Source organism: Mastigoproctus giganteus, chromosome 2 (assembly GCF_048544385.1).
Source record: "Mastigoproctus giganteus isolate SK-2022 chromosome 2, ASM4854438v1, whole genome shotgun sequence".
Taxonomy (NCBI): domain Eukaryota; kingdom Metazoa; phylum Arthropoda; class Arachnida; order Uropygi; family Thelyphonidae; genus Mastigoproctus; species Mastigoproctus giganteus.
This window is the reverse complement of record NC_143576.1, coordinates 229,624,695-229,642,113: the sequence shown is the minus strand read 5'-3', so window position 1 is coordinate 229,642,113 and position 17,419 is coordinate 229,624,695. Positions and strand designations below refer to the sequence as shown.

The window sequence follows — 17,419 nt, the reverse complement described above, 5'->3', positions numbered from 1 at the left end:
ATTTGTTGACATTAGACTTGAACTTCTGTAGACTGTAATTTTCAGGAAATACGTATGAAGGAAGGGTGTTCCAGAAAATGGCAGTTGAATGAATAAACAAGGAAGATGAAAAGTTGGTTCTATGAGTTTGAAGTTGGACAGTAAATGGATGCTGGCTGGTGGCAGCACATGTTCAGACTGTTTTGAAAGAGAGAGAGAGAGAGAGAGAGAGAGAGAGAGAGAGAGAGAGAGAGAGAGAGAGAGCGGGAATTATAGAAGCCAATTCAGAAGAACAGTGCCCATGGAAGTATCTGTAGAAAAGGCATGCAGCAGAAACAGTATGTCTATGAGACAGCGAGTGGAAAGACTGTTAGAGAGGATTCATTAATTAACCTAACTGCCCTCTTCTGAATGGAATCTAGAAGCCTGAGAGAGGTTTTGGGTGCACTACCATGGAATATTGTTCCCAGATGTGGGAACAATATTCCATGGTAGTGCGGATTTGCGATTTGTACAGAGTGAACAGCTGTTTGGAAGAAAAGTAACACCAAGAGTGAAAGAGAAAACCAAGTTTTTTAGATGCAGAGGAAGAAATATTTGTAATGTGCTTGTGCCAAGAGAGATTAGAAGACAGGGTAATCCCCAAAAGAGTTATATCATTTTGCCTAAAATCGGAGTGTCACTAAAGATAAGCATAGGAGCAGAAGAATCCTTTTTGCAAGATATAAGACAAGACTGAGTCTCAAATCTGCCTATCATGGAATGTTGTTCCATGATACCTGTATAACACATATACAGGTAACCCTCGTATACTGGGTTATACAACGGTTATCTGTACTCTCATTGGTCAGCTGCTGAAGTACCACTGTATTGTTTAGCAACTGACCAATGAGCATTTTACTTGATTTGTTTATATCAGGATTTAAGTGGTTAGGAAACAGTATATGGTGGTTGCAACCTACCCAACAGGGATTGAGATCTGGAGGTATCATAATGAATTAAAAATACTAGATGGAATAGAATCTAAATCGAAGAAAAATAATCTTGTCAAAAGAGTTATAAAGCACTTTCAACCTATATTAGAATAGATATTCTATATATTATCTTCTTCATCTTACAAGTGACTACATTAGCATGTGCTCACTTTGTACAACTCTCAAATCTGCCTATCATGGAAAGTTGTTCCCACATATGGAGTGATATCTGCAAAATCTCTCTCTCTCTCTCTCTCTCTCTCTCTCTCTCTCTCTCTCTCTCTCTCTCAAGCTTCTTTACTCCATTGTAAAGAGGGAAATCAGGTCAGTTAATGGCCCATTGCTTACAAAGTCTCCACTCTGTCTCATAGACATTCAGTTTCATGATTTTTTCTGTAGTTACTTCTATGGGGCACTGTTCTTCTGAATTAGCATCTGTAACCCCCCCCCCCCCCACCTTCCAAACCAGTTCGAACACTTTCTACAACCAGTCAGATTCCATACTCACAGAACAAACTTTTCCTCATTTATCTCTTCTACTTCTTTTTTCTGGAGTAGAAGGTGATAAATGACATCAAAAATCCTCTACAGTACAAAGTTAATATTAGTTGTCTTCTGGGTACCTCACATCACAGCTTGATCTCATCTCCAATGTCTCTTGGCCATTCTCAGCCTCAGGTTGTTTGATGTTAACGATGACACTAAATGGGATGATCAGTGCAATTTCTCTTCCTCTTTTCTATGTTTGGACTCCTGTTTTAAATCTGCCTACCCTAATACTTTGCCTTCTCAGGTTTTGCCATCAGCGATATTATTCTTGTAGGTATTGTAATCCTTTAATACCCATTTCAAGCTAAACTTCCATTCCGCATTTAAACCAAGGTTTTCAAAAAAATGTATCAAATCTGAATCCAAATGTCAAGCTTCATTTTCTTGCATCCAATTTTCCAGCTTCATTTTTTGTACATGCACTAAAGATTGTAACAGTTGTAAACCAGTTGTTTAACAAATCATAACTCAAAACAAATGGGAAACTTTATTATTTTTCAAATGGTAGTGAAGCCTTTCAGTCTCTTGCCAAAGCACCTGATCCTGTCCATCTATACTTCCACCTATGTTAACTAGCTAGTAGTTCTATTGGATCTTTATCTAAAGACAAAGCCAACTTATTAGCATTTTAATTTTTCCCTTATTAGATCTTATTTTTCCTGACTTAGAGAACAGTAAGATTCTGATAATTTTCCTGAATATGACTTTATCATTTTATATTTGGGGAAGTATAAAGTGAAATGAAAAATATAAACTTACTTTATATTTTTCAGAATTATAAAATCTTGTGCAGTTAATGCAGTATTGCCAGTTTATGCCTATTTTTATTCCTACATCGTCCTGGTATGAAAGGGAAGTAAAAGAAAGGCCTAACTTTGATTCCTGTTGGCATCTCAGCGACAACTCAGCGTTGTTATGGGCCTTTATGAGACCTTGAAGGACAGGGTGGATGCCCTCGAAGGAAATAAATTGAGGGGCCCATCAAGCTCTCAGCTGCCCACATCAACGCCAGAGCTTGCACTTGGTCATCAGGCAACACAGGGACAGCCCCCTAGGCAGAATGCGCTGGTCCCACAGGAACTAGTAGTTGTTGGTGACTCTATTGTCAGGGAAACGGGGAACATGCTTTGTAAAAAGGATAGGTGGAATAGGACCAGGGTATGTCTGCCAGGGGCAAAGGTTGATGACGTTGTAGAGCGGATATCATCTTTTAAGGGCACAAAAGGTGATATAGTTGTACACGTTGGCACTAATGATATTAATAGTAGGAGACCGGCGGAATTACTTAGCAAGTACAGGTCACTGTTGAAAAAAAGCCGTGAATTAGGGTTGAACTTGAAAGTGTCTGCAATTCTGCCCAGACACGATAGGAGGGAGTATATGATGAGAGCCTTGTCGATCAATTCGGCCCTGGAGGGATTGTGCAAGGCTCAAGGGGTAGAATTTTTTTCAGCCTGGACTGTACTTGTTAACAGGAGAGATTGCTTCTACAGGGATGGGATACACTTAAATAGAAAGGGTGCAAGAATTTTTGCTGATGCTGTCGAGGCAGTGTTAGGTGGGTCGGAAAACTGCTAGTTGGGGGGGATACAAGGACTAATAGATTAACAGTAGCCACTGGCAGAGGTGGAAGTGATTCTTGCACTGCTTCTATTCAAATGAGCAGAAGTCTGAAAAACAAGATGCAGGATATTTCAGAGACTGCTGGTAGTCATTGCGTTACAAGTAAACACATGGGTTGTGTTAGGGTAGCTAAGAATAGAAACAGGTGCATGTATACCTGCGTGTACACCAATGCTAGGAGTTTGGTAAATAAATTTGATGAATTTGAGGTATTGCTCAAAACATCAAAGGCAGATATTGTTGGGATATCAGAGACGTGGTGTCACACAGATATAAGTAATGCTGAACTGGAATTTGGGGAATACAATGTATATAGAAAGGATAGACAGGACAGGAGGGGAGGAGGGGTTATGCTATTAATTAAGAAACACATAAAGTCAAAGGAAGTGAAGCCAGTTGACATCGATGGACAGGGCAGTGTCGAGTCAGTTTGGTGTGACATAAGCATAGGGAAATCAAAATTGAGAGTAGGAGTGTGCTATAGGCCTAATGACTCTGATGAGTATAATAATATATTGTACAGGGAAATAGAGTGGGCCAGTAAATCAGAGAGTCTTATAATGGGGGATTTTAATTTCCCAGATATTGACTGGAATTTCTGGGTTGGTCACTCGCACACTAGCAAGGCTTTTGTGGATTTATTGGATGATTGTTTTCTACATCAGCATGTTCGTGAGGCAACAAGAGGGAGCAATACTCTTGATCTGATTATCAGTAGTGATTCTTCATGCATTAAGAATCTGCAGATAAATGAACCACTAGGTGGCAGTGATCACAGTGTGTTGAAGTGGGATTTACTCAAGGAGGTAACTACCATCAGAGGTAAAGGGAAGGGTTTTTGTTTTCGTAAAGGCGACTATGATGGTCTGAGACAGTATTTAAATTCTATACAGTGGGACCAACTGATGATGTTACCAACAGCAAACTCAAAATGGGAAGCATTCAAGGAACTAATCTTGGTGGCTACCAGGCTTTACATACCAACTAAGAAATATTGTTCAAGGTTTAGGGTTAAATTGTTGTCAGATGGACTAATGAGACATGTGGCAGAGAAGAAAAATGCATGGGATACATACAAATTAATGGGTGACATGGAAGCCTATGATAGATATAAGTTGGTCTGTAACCAAGTCACAAAGGAGATTAGGCAGGCAAAGGCAGACTACGAAAAATCCTTGGCAAAGGATGCAAAGAAAAACAGAAAGGAGTTCTTTACATACTTGAACTCGAGAAGGAAAGGGATGAATCAGATTGGTCCACTGGATATTGATGGTTCAACAGTTGAGGATCCTGCTCAGGTGGCTAACAATCTAAACAAGTATTTTGCATCTACATTCACGCACGAGGAGTTATTCAGGAAGGAGAATGATGTAGGTAAAGTAAACATTGGCAGTGAGCTGGATGATTTTGTAATAACTGAGAGGAAAGTGGAGGAGAGATTGTTGAGGATAAACATAAAAAAGGCACCTGGGGTGGATGGGATCTATCCAGTTATATTAAAGGAGGCAGCAAAGGAAGTATGCAAACCCCTAGCCATAATTATGAGAGCTTCTTTGGACTCAGGGGAGGTACCCATAGACTGGAGATGTGCAAATGTAACCCCAATTCACAAAGGAGGATCAAAGGCTGACACAAGTAATTATAGACCTGTTAGTTTAACTTCTGTTCCAGGTAAATTAATGGAGGCACTGGTTAAAGAAGCACTGCAGGATCATCTAGACAAGAATTCAGTTATAGCTCAGACGCAGCATGGTTTTGTTAAGGGCAGGTCTTGCCTGACCAATTTGATTGGATACTATGATGTAGTCACAAAAGAACTGGATGCAGGGAATAACTTTGATATTATATATTTGGATCTTAGAAAGGCTTTTGATACTGTTGCACATGGAAGACTGCTGCACAAATTGGAGCAGTGTGGCATTGGAGGCAAATTGCTGCTATGGATAAGGGGATGGTTGAGTGGCAGAAGACAGAGAGTGGTAATCAATGGACACTGCTCAACGTGGACTAATGTTATTAGTGGAGTTCCTCAAGGTTCAGTGTTGGGTCCATTGTTGTTTTCGGTGTTTATGAATGATATTGATGATGGGATATCAAGTTTAATGTCTAAGTTTGCAGATGATAAAGATGGTTGGCAGGGTCGTTAAGGACACTACTGACGCTATGCTGCTGCAACAGGATCTGGAAAGGTTGAACAGATGGGCTGAGAGGTGGCAAATGAAGTTTAACATTGACAAATGTAAAGTACTACATATGGGTAACAGTAACCCCAGAGCAATGTATCAACTCTGCGGTACTACACTGACAGTGGTGGAGAATGAAAAGGACCTGGGGGTAATTGTGCAGGCAGATATGAAGTTCTCTGAGCAGTGTAGACGAGCTGCAAGAGTAGCTCATGGTGTCTTGTCAATGATATACAGGAATTTTTCTAGCAGGGATAAGGAGGTGATTATTCCCTTGTATAAGGCAATGGTTAGGCCTCATCTTGAGTACTGTATACAGGTCTGGAGGCCTCATTTCAAGAAGGATGTAGAGCTGCTGGAACGGGTACAGAGAAGGGCAACAAGATTAGTAAATGGAACAAAGGGTTGCTCTTACGAAGAAAGGCTTAAGTTTTGCAAATTACAGTCTGGAGACTAGGCACCGGCGAGGTGATCTGATAGAGGTGTATAAGGCTTTGAATGAATGGTTTGAGCATGCTCAATGCCAATGGGATTCTTCATCTTTCTCAGAATAATCACCTCAGAGGGCATAAATTCAAATTGAGGAAGGACGGATGTCGGATAGATGTGCGGAAATTTGCCTTTGGCCAGCGGGTGGTTGGTTGGTTGGTGGAACCGACTTCCATCACTTGTTGTTGAAGTTGATAGCCTAAACAAATTTAAAGCTCAACTGGACAGGTATTTCGAACGAACGGAGGGGTGAAATGGGAGAGGGTTTTTTTTTTTTTTTTTTTTGGCTGATGCTGAATAAGCTTGCTTTCTTGCATCATATGCCTCTACTAATGCTAATGCTAATGCTAATCTCGAGTTTGAAGGATACTAAATACTACCTGGTGGGATAGGAAGATCTCTTACAGGTTTCCTCAGTCCCTCCCACCCTTGCACAACAGGGCTGAGGTAGTCTGTTATGAGGCACCAGTTTTTGTATCCGAAAATCCGACTATATGAAAATCAACTTTTGATTTTCATATAGTCAATGAATAAACCAACCATAAAATATATACATTTTTCAGATATGAAACATTTCTTCACGAGGAATACAATTGACAAAATTATAGAATACGTATATCACTTATAATACTATATAGGGGCATGGTAGTCATGTTGTCATCTTGTGGGGTCTAGACTCGAGTGAAAAATGATTGGGAAATTACCATTCTAAATTAGCGAATGGATGGGTGAAATGGGAAGTTTTTTTTTTTTTTTTTTTTTACACTGGTGCTGTATAAGCTTGCTTTCTTGCATCATATGCCTCTACTAATGCTAATAATGTAACATCACTGAGATTATTCTTATAGGAATTAAATCTGTTATTCTCCATTTTATCCTAAACTCATTTTCTGGGTCAGCTGACTAATAGAGTATAGCTTTAGTAGATGATACAAAAAATAACCATAAATTACAAGTTTGTAGTTATCAGTTAAAAAAAAATGCAGTACCTTTTTATAAAAAATTATTGCTTAATGAATGTGTCCATGCTGATTTGTAGCCACTTGCAACTTATTTCATCAAACACCATTGTGAAAAGAAAACACAGTCCATGAGTATTGTTGGTTCATTGCTTAAAATTTAACTAATAAATTCAGGGGGGGGGAAGAGAAGTGTTACACTGATTGCATATTCCCTATGATGAATATACTTCTACAGACCTTCAATGTAAAAACTTAAGCTGTGTTATAATAATTAGTTCAAATGATGACACTCAGTCAGCTGATTTTAAATTTAAATTTTTAAATTTCAGGAAAAAGCAAATAGCTCTCTCTTTTTGCTTTTTCCTGAAATAATTAACATGCACATTGAGAAGAATTTCTTTTATATTTCCAGAATTTATTGCATGCATGCATGTGTAAAGGAAAATTTTAAAAGCTAATTTGAACTTTTTTATGAATATTTTCAGAAGACAGTGAATAAAGTGGAAAAGAAGGATGTGGAAATTTCTGAAGAAGTTATCAACAATTCTCCACCAAAGGAAGATGCACAAAAGACTAATTGTAATAAGAGCAAAAATGATGACCAAAAGGTGAAGAAAAAGAACTTTTTAAATAAGGTATTGCTGTTTAATCTTTGTATTATTAAAGTTATGCATTTGAAAGAAAAAATACTTGATGCATTTTAGGTGTTAATAAACTTGTGGAGACTGGACTGCAGTTATCCTTATTGAATAAATATGATTAAATCACCATTGTATAATCACATGTGATATAACACATTTGATCAATCACAATCACATTTGATCAAATTTGATATTTGATATAATCACCATTGTACAATCATTTGATATAACTAAACCACCAATGGTGGTTTAGTTATATCAAACTTTTTAAAATGAAATATTGATTGTAATGAGGGCTGAAAGTGAACCCCCCCTTGTAATATCTAATACGGTATCTAGACAAGACTGCAGTAATAAATCAGACACAGCATGGGTTTCTTAAGGGGAAGTCTTGTTTGACCAATTTGATTGGATATTATAATGTGATCACAAAGGAACTGGATGCAAAAAATTATTTTGATATCATCTACTTGGATTTCAGGAAAGCCTTTGATATTGTTGCACATGGAAGACTACTGTACAAATTGTAGCAGTATAGCATTAAGGGCAAGTTGCTACAATGGATAAAAGGATGGTTGAGTGGGAGAAGACAGATAGTGATAATCAATGGACAGTGCTCTTTGTGGACTAATGTTATTAGTGGAGTGCCCCAGGGTTTGCTGTTGGGCCCATTGTTGTTTTGTATATTTATCAATAATATCGATGAAGGTATATCAGGCTTAATGCCAAAGTTTGCAGATGATACAAAGGTTGGCAGGGTTGTTAATGGCAGTAATGATAGTATGCTACTGCAACAGTATCTAGAAAAGTTGGGCAGATGGGCATAGAAGTGGCAACTGAAGTTTAACATTGACAAATGTAAAGTATTGCATATGGGTAGCAGTAACCACTGAGATACATACTAACTGTGTGGCACTACTACCACAAGGCTGGTATGTATCCCAAGATGGTAGAGAATTAAAAAGACCTGGGGATAATTGTGCAGTCAGATATGAAGTTTTCTGATCAGTGTAGACAGGCTGCCAGAGCAGGTCATGGGGTCCTGTCAATGATATGCAGAACTTTTTGCTAGTAGGGAAAAGGAGGTGATTATCACTTTATATAAAGACAATGGTCAGCCATGCCTTGAGTACTGCGTACAGGTCTGGAGGCCTCATTTTAGGAAGAATGTAGAGTTGCTAGGACGTGTACAGAAAGGGCAACAAGATTGGTGAGGGGGAAATGAAAGGGTTCTGTTACCAAGGAAGGCTTAAGTTCTGCAAATTGCTGCATCTGGAGACTAGGTACCTGTGAGGCGATCTGATTAAGGTGTATAAGGCCTTGAATGGTTTAAGCAGGATCAATGCTGACGGAATTCTTCTTCTTACTCAAGATTACGAACCTGAGGGGGAACAAATTCAAATTGAGGAACAATAGATGTGCAGAAATTAGCCTTTAGCCAGAAGGTATGTGATTGCTGGAACAAACTTCCATCTGTTGTTGCGGAATTTGATAGCTTAAATAATTTAAAGGAAGAATTGGACAAACTTTTGGAGTGAGTGGATGAGTGAAATGAGATTTTTTTTTTTTTGACTGATGCTGTATAAACTTGCTTTCTTGCATTTGCCTCTACTAATGCGAAAATGCATAAGCTATTTTGGAGTTACTATTCCAGCTGTTTTGCTACATTAAAACATAGCTACCACTTTTCTGACCATTCTTGAAGCCTTGGCTCTGATCATTAATGACTCTCCGAATCTTTACATCGTCTTTATCCCTTCATCAACATTATTTATGAAAATCAGAAATAACTGTGGTCCAAGAACTGATCCTTAGGGGACCCCACTTTTGACATTACAGTAATCTGAACAATATCCATTAATCACAACCCTTTGCCTTCTGCCCTGCAGTCACCCTGCAAACCATATTGGCATTTTTCCAGTAATCCCAACATGTTCCAGATTATATAGTAACCACTCATGAGGGACTGAGTCAAATTGCAAATTGCCTTGCAAAAATCCAAATAAATTCTGTAAAAATTGTTCTTTACATCTTTACATCTAGTTCATGAGTAACTGTTTAAAAATAGCTTACCAGGTAAGTTAAGCATGATTTCCTGTTAAAAACCATGTTGGTGTCGTTCAAAATGCCATTTCTCTTTAAATGTCCCTGGATTGAACTCTGAATCATTGCCTATAAGATTTTCCCTAGAAGTCAAATTAACTGGTCTGCAGTTACTGCCTTCACTCTTAGACCTATCTTTATGTATTGGCGATACATAGTGGCATAGTGTTTTGTGGAAGGTGCCACTGGTGGTTTCTCACATCTGCACCATGGTACTTTGTGGAGAAGTACAGAACCTCTGTAAAAGCCAGAAAAGTATAATGTCTTCTTTGTGTCAGAGTAGTGTTATGTTCTGTTGTTGTTGTGTCTCTGGCTACTTGGCTGCAGGGTCCCTAGTTGGACTCTACGTTGCCCTCCACCACCGCTGGGAGCTGAGCCAGGCTGCCTATTATACTCTAGCTGGCCTCTGCGAGGGTTGCCTGAGCTTCCTGACGGAGAAAAAAAAAAAACAACTCAGTTTGGAAGGAGTGAGTAAGGAAATAGCATCAGGTGGGCCAGAATGTAGTTAAATAAGAGCAGGCCACAGAGAAGAGGCCTTTTAGAGATGGAAACAGGGAGGAGAGGGATGGAGACTATCTCCAGGGGATTAAAAGCATAGCACCAGGAGAGACAAAGGAATCTCTCCTGAGTCTAATGTTTCCCTCAAAATTAATCTCAATGGCTCAACATGCTCTCTGGCTGCCTCCCTCAAAATTACTGAATATATTCCATCAATTCCAGGAGCTTTACTTTCCTTTAGGCTCAAAAGTTTTTCTAATAAACAGTCATCTGTAATTTTGAAATCACTGATTTCATATGGCTTAGCCCCACTAGCACAGCCTCTCCTCTTTCATCAATAAAGATCAATGCAAAATACCTATTGAATTCATCCTGATTATTTAAGACTTTTCCATACCCACCCATAAGCATCTGATCTGTTCATTTTCTTTTTTGTATTCACATCCATGAAAAACTCCTTGACCCCATTCTTTGTGTTTTCTTAGCCAGTGCTTTCCCATACTCAGCCCTGGTCTTTCTAACCTTACATGTGGTACTATTACAGATCAACTATCTGTTGTAGGCTTCAGTACTTTTCCTCACTCTCTAACTTTCCCATGCTATCTTTTTCTGTTCTGTAAGACTGGTCAGCTCTTATTCATCCATCTTGCCATCCTCCTCATGCTCTATTTACTTAATAGTATTCATGTATATGCATTCTTCGTTCTGTGATTATTGCTTTAAAGGTGTTCCATAATTCTAATATTCGCCCTCCCCTCTGTAGTATGCTCAGTTAATAGATGTCATGTAGAGTCTTAAACTGTCATAGTTCTCTTTTCTGAAGTTAAACCTGTGCCTTTACCATTAACTACTGCAACATGGGATCTGTCCAGTTATATTAAAGGAGGTGGCAAAGGAACTAAGTAAACCCTTAGCCATAATTAGCCATAATTCTTGGACTCAGGGACATTCTTGGACATATTTGCACATCCCCACAGTCTGTAGATGTGCAAATGCATCCCCAATTCACAAAGGGGGATCGAAAGGTGTCACAAGTAATTACGGAAAGTTAGTGTAACTTCTGTTCTGGGTAAAATAATGGAGTCACTGGTTAAAGATGTATTGCAGGGTCATCTAGACAAGATTGTAGCAATAATTCAGACACAGCATTGGTTTGTTAAGGGAAAGTCTTGTCTGACAAATTTGATTGGATACTATGATGTGGTTACAAAGGAACTGGTTGCAAAAAATAATTTTGATATCATATACTTGGATTTCAGGAAAACTTTTGACACTGTTGTGCATCGAAGACTACTGTACAAATTGGAGCAGAATGGCATTAAGGGTAAGTTGCTACAGTGGTTAAAAGGGTGGTTGAGTGGGAGAAGACAGAGAGTGGTAATCAATGGACACTGCTCTTCGTGGACTAATGTTATTAGTGGAGTCCCACAGGGTTCGGTGTTGGGCCTACTGTTGTTTTGTATATTTATCAGTGATATTGATGAACGTATATCAGGCTTAGTGTCGACATTTGCAGATGATACAAAGGTTGGCAGGGTTGTTAATGACAGTAATGGCAGTGTGCTACTGAAACAGGATCTAGAAAATTTGGGCAGATGGGCTGAGAAGTGTCAACTAAAGTTTAACATTGACAAATTCAAAGTACTGCCTGTCGGTAGAAGTAACCCCAGAGGAATGTACCAACTGTCTGGTACTACGCTTAGGGTAGTAGAAAATAAAAAGACCTGGGGGTAATTGTGCTGTCAAATATGAAGTTTTCTGAGCAATACAGACAGGCTGCAAGAGCAGATCATGGGGTTTTGCCAATGATATACAGGAATTTTGCTAGCAAGGAAAAGGATGTGATTATCCCTTTGTATAAGACAATGGTCAGGCCGTGCCTTGAGTACTACGTACAGGTTTGGCGGCTTAATTTTAGGAAGGATGTAGATTTGCTTGACCTTGTACAGAGAAGGGCAACAAGATTGGTGAGTGGTACAAAGGGGGTCCTCTTACCAAGAGAGGCTTAAGTTCTTCAAATTGCAACAGCTGGATACTAGGCACCTGCAAGGTGATGTGATTGAGTGTATAAGGCCTTGAGTGGGTTGAGCATGCTGAATTCTGATTGGATAATTCCGCTTGCTCAGATCACAAACCTAAGGGGGCAAAAATTAAAATTGATGAAAGACAGTTGTAGAATAGATGCGCAGAAATTTGCCTTTAGCTAGCGGGTGGTTAATTGCTGGAACAAACTTCCATCTGTCATTGTGGAAATTGATAGTTTAAATAAATTCAAGGAGGAACTGGACTAACTTTTAGAGGGATTGTTTGTGTGAATTTTTTTTTTTTTTTTTTGGCTGATGCTACATAAGTGCATATGCTTGCTTTCTTGCATCACATGCCTCTATTACTATTACATCTTTCTTCATATTCCACATAACTGTGTGATCACAGTGGTTCCTGTACTGTAAGCTTTGTGATGTCATTTATTTCATGAGTAATGATGAAAGTTAGGATATTTTTACTCCTAGTATTTTCTCTGACATTCTGGTACAAATAATAACCATCTAGTTTATTTAAAAAATTGGTTCCCCATGGTGTGTCCCATTCCATTCAATTAGGGGAAGATTGAAGTCACCCAAATAAAATATTCACACTTGCTTGCCTATTCTATCTGCATATAGAGATCTTCCTCATACTCTTTGCCTCTGGTCTGTACATTACTCCCACTCTCATTATATCTTTGCTTCCAAGAAACTCACACCACACAGATTCGATGCTGGTAAGTGTAACTTCTGACTCAGCAGAAGTCCCTTTTTTGAACTCTGGCTGCTTTTGACAAGAAGCATGACCACACCTCACCTTACTGTCTTCCTTCTTCCTAAATACATTATACGCACCATAGTGGAACTTTTCATCTTCAATATCTGGGTGGCACCATGTTTGTCCTATTATGTCAGCTTTAGTTTCCATTTTATTGACAACATTCCTGACAATACTGTAGACACAGTTAAGACTAAGTGTTCTTCTGTAGTCTACTTGAAGTAGCTATTTCTCAACATTATGAGTAATGCTTAATTTCCTGAAGCTTGGTTTTATTTCCATTTTTTCAGGACATAAAATCCCTGATTAGGCCTAGGGCAAATTCTAGATGTTTCACATTAAATTCCAACTTGTAGTGAAATCGCAACATCGCCTCATAGCTTTGAATGCAGTCCTGAAATTGCTATGCTTAATATAAGTGGTATTTACATATACAGCAGACTCTTGATTTACCGGGATTGGATTAACCAGGAGAATTCAAGATAATTCTCCAAATAAAAAAAGTCAACCAGAAATCATAAAATTCAAGTAATAACTAGAATAGGTATAAACAGATATTTTGCAAGTCGTAAATAAGCGACAAGAAGTGGTGTTATAAGTAGTCATTGGGAGATTAATGTGCCTATTATCTTGCAACCCCTGCTGTCTTCACACCCACCACTCAAAAAAAAAAAAAAAAAAAAAAGGAGAGACTAAATGTTTAGTTTTTTTTAGTGCGTCGCGTCAATTGTTGTGTTCCATTGCACCGCAAAAAGACAAATTTTGTTTCATTATTTATGTCAGGGATGTCAAAATTTTTTTTGTTTAGAAATCGCGAAAATGATGGGTAAACGCAAAAGAGTTGCGCTTTCAGTTAAACAAAGACTTGAAATTATTCAAAAGTTTGAAAACAGTTATCCGTTAAATCTCTAATGAACCATTATAATGTTGGTTGACCAAACCATACGCGACATTGTAAAAAATAAAGGGAACTATTCGATTTAAAAATCGACATCGCAAAAAATAAAGGAAGCATCATATTGGACACATGAGTAGTGCGTGGTAAGTTTTTTATCTATCGCCATATTTTGTACGTAGGTTGCTGAACATTTTTCGATACAGTAAGTCCCCGATTTACGCAACTACGGATTTACGTAAATTTGTTTTCACTCAGTTTTTTTTTTTAGGATTGTAAAATTTAAAACAACAAAAAAATAATAATAATAAGCAATCAATAACGACGATCACGGCAGGCACAAATTGCACAAGTGAGATTGGAGTAACGAGCAAAAAAAGAGAAGATTCTTACAGTTATTTATGGGTTTTTTTTTTTTTTTTTTATATGACTGAAGATTTCGGTGAAGGGGACACACACACACTTCACCATAACAATGTAAAAGCCCACAGAATTCCAGCTATTGGTATTATTACAAATGCAATAAGATCAGTTTACTACCCGTTTATAGTAGATTGCACTAACAAAAACGCCCAATAAAACGGAAAGTGCAAATTGTTTTTATTGTTTTTTGTTGACCTCCAGAAATGTGCTTTAGTAAAATGTGAGCTCATGTGGGGTGATAATAGTGAGTTTTGCCTTAACCCTGTGAAGTTCTTTACAGAAAATTTCATTTTGACCGTTATCATGGTGCCGACTAAGAGAATAAGTGACAGTGGTACTGGTACATCTACCAACAAAAGGAAAGCGATCGATTTGGATCAAAAAATTAAACTAATAAGAATGTATGAAAATGGTCAAACATTAACAAGTATTGTGCTGAATTCAGATTTGTCAATAATAATATAGTAGCAATATGTTACTAGTCATTCCCGAGTTACGTAAAACTTGACGAAGTAAGAAGTCCTGGAACTTATCTCTTATGTATGTCGGGGACTTCTATATTTTTGTATTAACCGGGAAATCAGTTATCTGGGATTTGTTTTTTACCATCTATCCCAGAAAATCGAGAGTCTACTGTATAACAATGTCACATTTCATTCCTCTGAAACAGGCATGTTAAACCGGTTACCCTTTGACATTTGTGTGAGAACCTATGTGAAAATAATACTTAAAGGGACATACTAGTTTTCATAACTAATAAGAACCATCATAAATATTGATAGTAATGGGATTGCATATGTTTACACAAGAAGACATATGTGAAAATATTTTATACGTAGAATTCTCTCAATCATGCTACCGGTATATGTCATACACATTAATGTGATCCATTAGCACCCTGAGAACTGTTTCTGTGTCCTACAAGCACTTCTTAGTTTGAGACCTTTGCCCTAAAAGATAATAATTGTTTTGTGTTATAATTAATTGTGGTTTCTGATAGACATAACATGCTCTTTTTCTGCCTGTCCTTATTTCACAATATATTATTGAGGAAGGATGGTTGCAGAATAGATGTGCAGAAGTTTGCCTTTCATCCAGTGAGTGGTTGATTGCTGGAACAAACTTCCATCTGTTGTTGTGGAAGTTGATAATTTAAATAAATTCAAGCAAGAACTAGACAGACTATTGGAGGAACTAAATATACGAGTTAAAATTAGTAATGTCCAATTTGTTAATTTAACTTCCTTGTTTATTTCACAAATATATATGGTTTTAGTTGTAATCTCAGTGACGTCCATTTCCACTTACAGTCTGCCGAACCCCATGTACTTTTCCTGACAAAATCTCAGTTATCGTTTGATTCAACTACTTCTCATCTCAGTTGTCTGAATTATTCACTGTATGATTCCTTTCGCTTCAAAGGTGGTACTTGTGCATATGTCTGTTCTGATATTCCCTGTCAGAGACAGTAATTTGGAATCTCCTCTTTTTGATCTTCTTTTAAAGAAGATCAAGAGAGATTTTAAATCTTTGTTTAAAATCTCTCTACCACATTCTGTCAAATTCATCTGTTGCCTCTATCATTCTTCCAACTCCAACAATCACTTGGTGGAACGTTTTAAATTCCTCTTTCTGAAACTTGATTTTCTCCAGTCCAACTTTTGTAACAGTGAGGTAATTTTCCTTGGTGATTTTAATGTTCACAACTCCAGCTGGCTTTCATTTTTTTGTCATGTGGACCCAGCTGGTCGAGATGCTGAGGCTTTTGCAATTGCTAATTACCTTGTACAGATTGTTCATTTACCTACCAGAATACCAGACAATTCTAACCACATGCAGCCAACACTCTTGATCTTTTTCTCACAAACAACCCTTCTTAAGTACGTGATCAAGGTGAGTGGTCGTCTAGGCATCTCAGATCACAACTTGGTGATGGGCTCTTCAAATGGAGCCTTTCTCTCATGGCCATTCCCAACCTCACATTGTTTGGCATTACAAGAATGCAAAATGGGATGATCTTTGAGATTTCTTTTCTTTATTTTGGTCAAATCACTGTTTCAAAACTTCTGATGTCAATGTTTGCTCAGATCGTGTCAGTGAAATTATTCTTTTAGGGAGGAATCCTCTATTCCACACTCTATCTTGAAATCTCATCCTTTATCTAAAAACCTTGGTTTTCCAATAAATGTGGTAAGGCTGTTCAAGAGAAGAATGTTGTTTGTTTTGGCTTGTTTCCAAATCTTCAGTTTTCATTTTCTATCTACGCCAAAGCTCACAACAATTGTAAAGCAGTTATTAATCAATCTAAACTAGATTTCAAACAGGCTAAGGGTAGAAAACTTGCTTCTTGTCCAAATGGTAGCCAAGCATTCTGGTCTCTTGCCAAAGCTATTGGCCGCAACTTTTGCCCATCTCTCTTCCCACCTCTGTAAAAACCAAATGGTTCTATTGCCACTTTAGCCAAAGATAAAGCTGACCTGCCATCTTCCTATTTTTCTTCCAACTCATGTATTAATGATCTTGGTAAACCATCTCCCACCATTCCCTTTACGCTCCATTCAATGCCTTCTACAGTCATCCGTCAAAAGAATTTGATGAATTCTCTCAAAACCTGTGCACCTGATCTTTCTCTTCTGTGTTGTCTTTTTTTTCACTTTCTTATTCCAAAGGAGTTTTTTCTTCTGCTTGGAAATTTGCTCATATCCAGCCAGTTCTTAAAAAGGGTGACAAATCCCTCCCATCCTGTTATTGTCCCATTGCAAGTACTTCTACTCTTTCTAAAGTAATGGAGAAATCAATTAACTGCCAACTCTTAAACTATCTAGAAACCTTCCATCTGATCAAAGATCACCAGTATGGATTTTGTCAGCATCAATCTGCTGGTGATGTTCTGGCTTATGTTACTTATCTATGGACAAAATTCAATGGAAAGGTTTGGTGAAACTCAAGCAGTTGCTCTTTACATTTCAAAGGCTTTCAAATGTGTTTGCCCCAAAGATCTTCTAAATAAGCTTCCAACTTATGGTTTGCCAACTGCTTTTTGTAATTGGGTATCCAGTTTTCTCTCTGACTGCTCACTGCGAGTGATGGTTGATGGCTCTCTGTCTTTTAACTTCTTCACTAATGCTAGTCTTTCTCAAGGTTCAGTTCTTTCTCCCACTCTTTTCCTCTTGTATATTTAATGACCTTCTTCCATTGACTGGAAATCCTATGCATGGTTTTGCTGATGATAGCACATTGCATTCCACTCTCCAGTTTGAGAAACCTTGCCCTGCTCAAACATCTTCAACTTCTTGAA

The 17,419-nt window shown here is 38.0% G+C and overlaps 1 protein-coding gene across 1 annotated transcript in view; it reads left to right on the top strand.

Annotated features, from left to right (window-relative positions):
* The window catches only part of LOC150090222 (uncharacterized), a 536,661-nt gene that overhangs the window by 244,125 nt on the left and 275,117 nt on the right, over positions 1–17,419 (top strand). Inside the window, exon 2 of the mRNA XM_090390210.1 lies at positions 7,245–7,394. Within this exon, the coding sequence (XP_090246336.1) occupies positions 7,245–7,394 (150 nt within the window). The remainder of the gene's footprint in view (positions 1–7,244; positions 7,395–17,419) is intronic.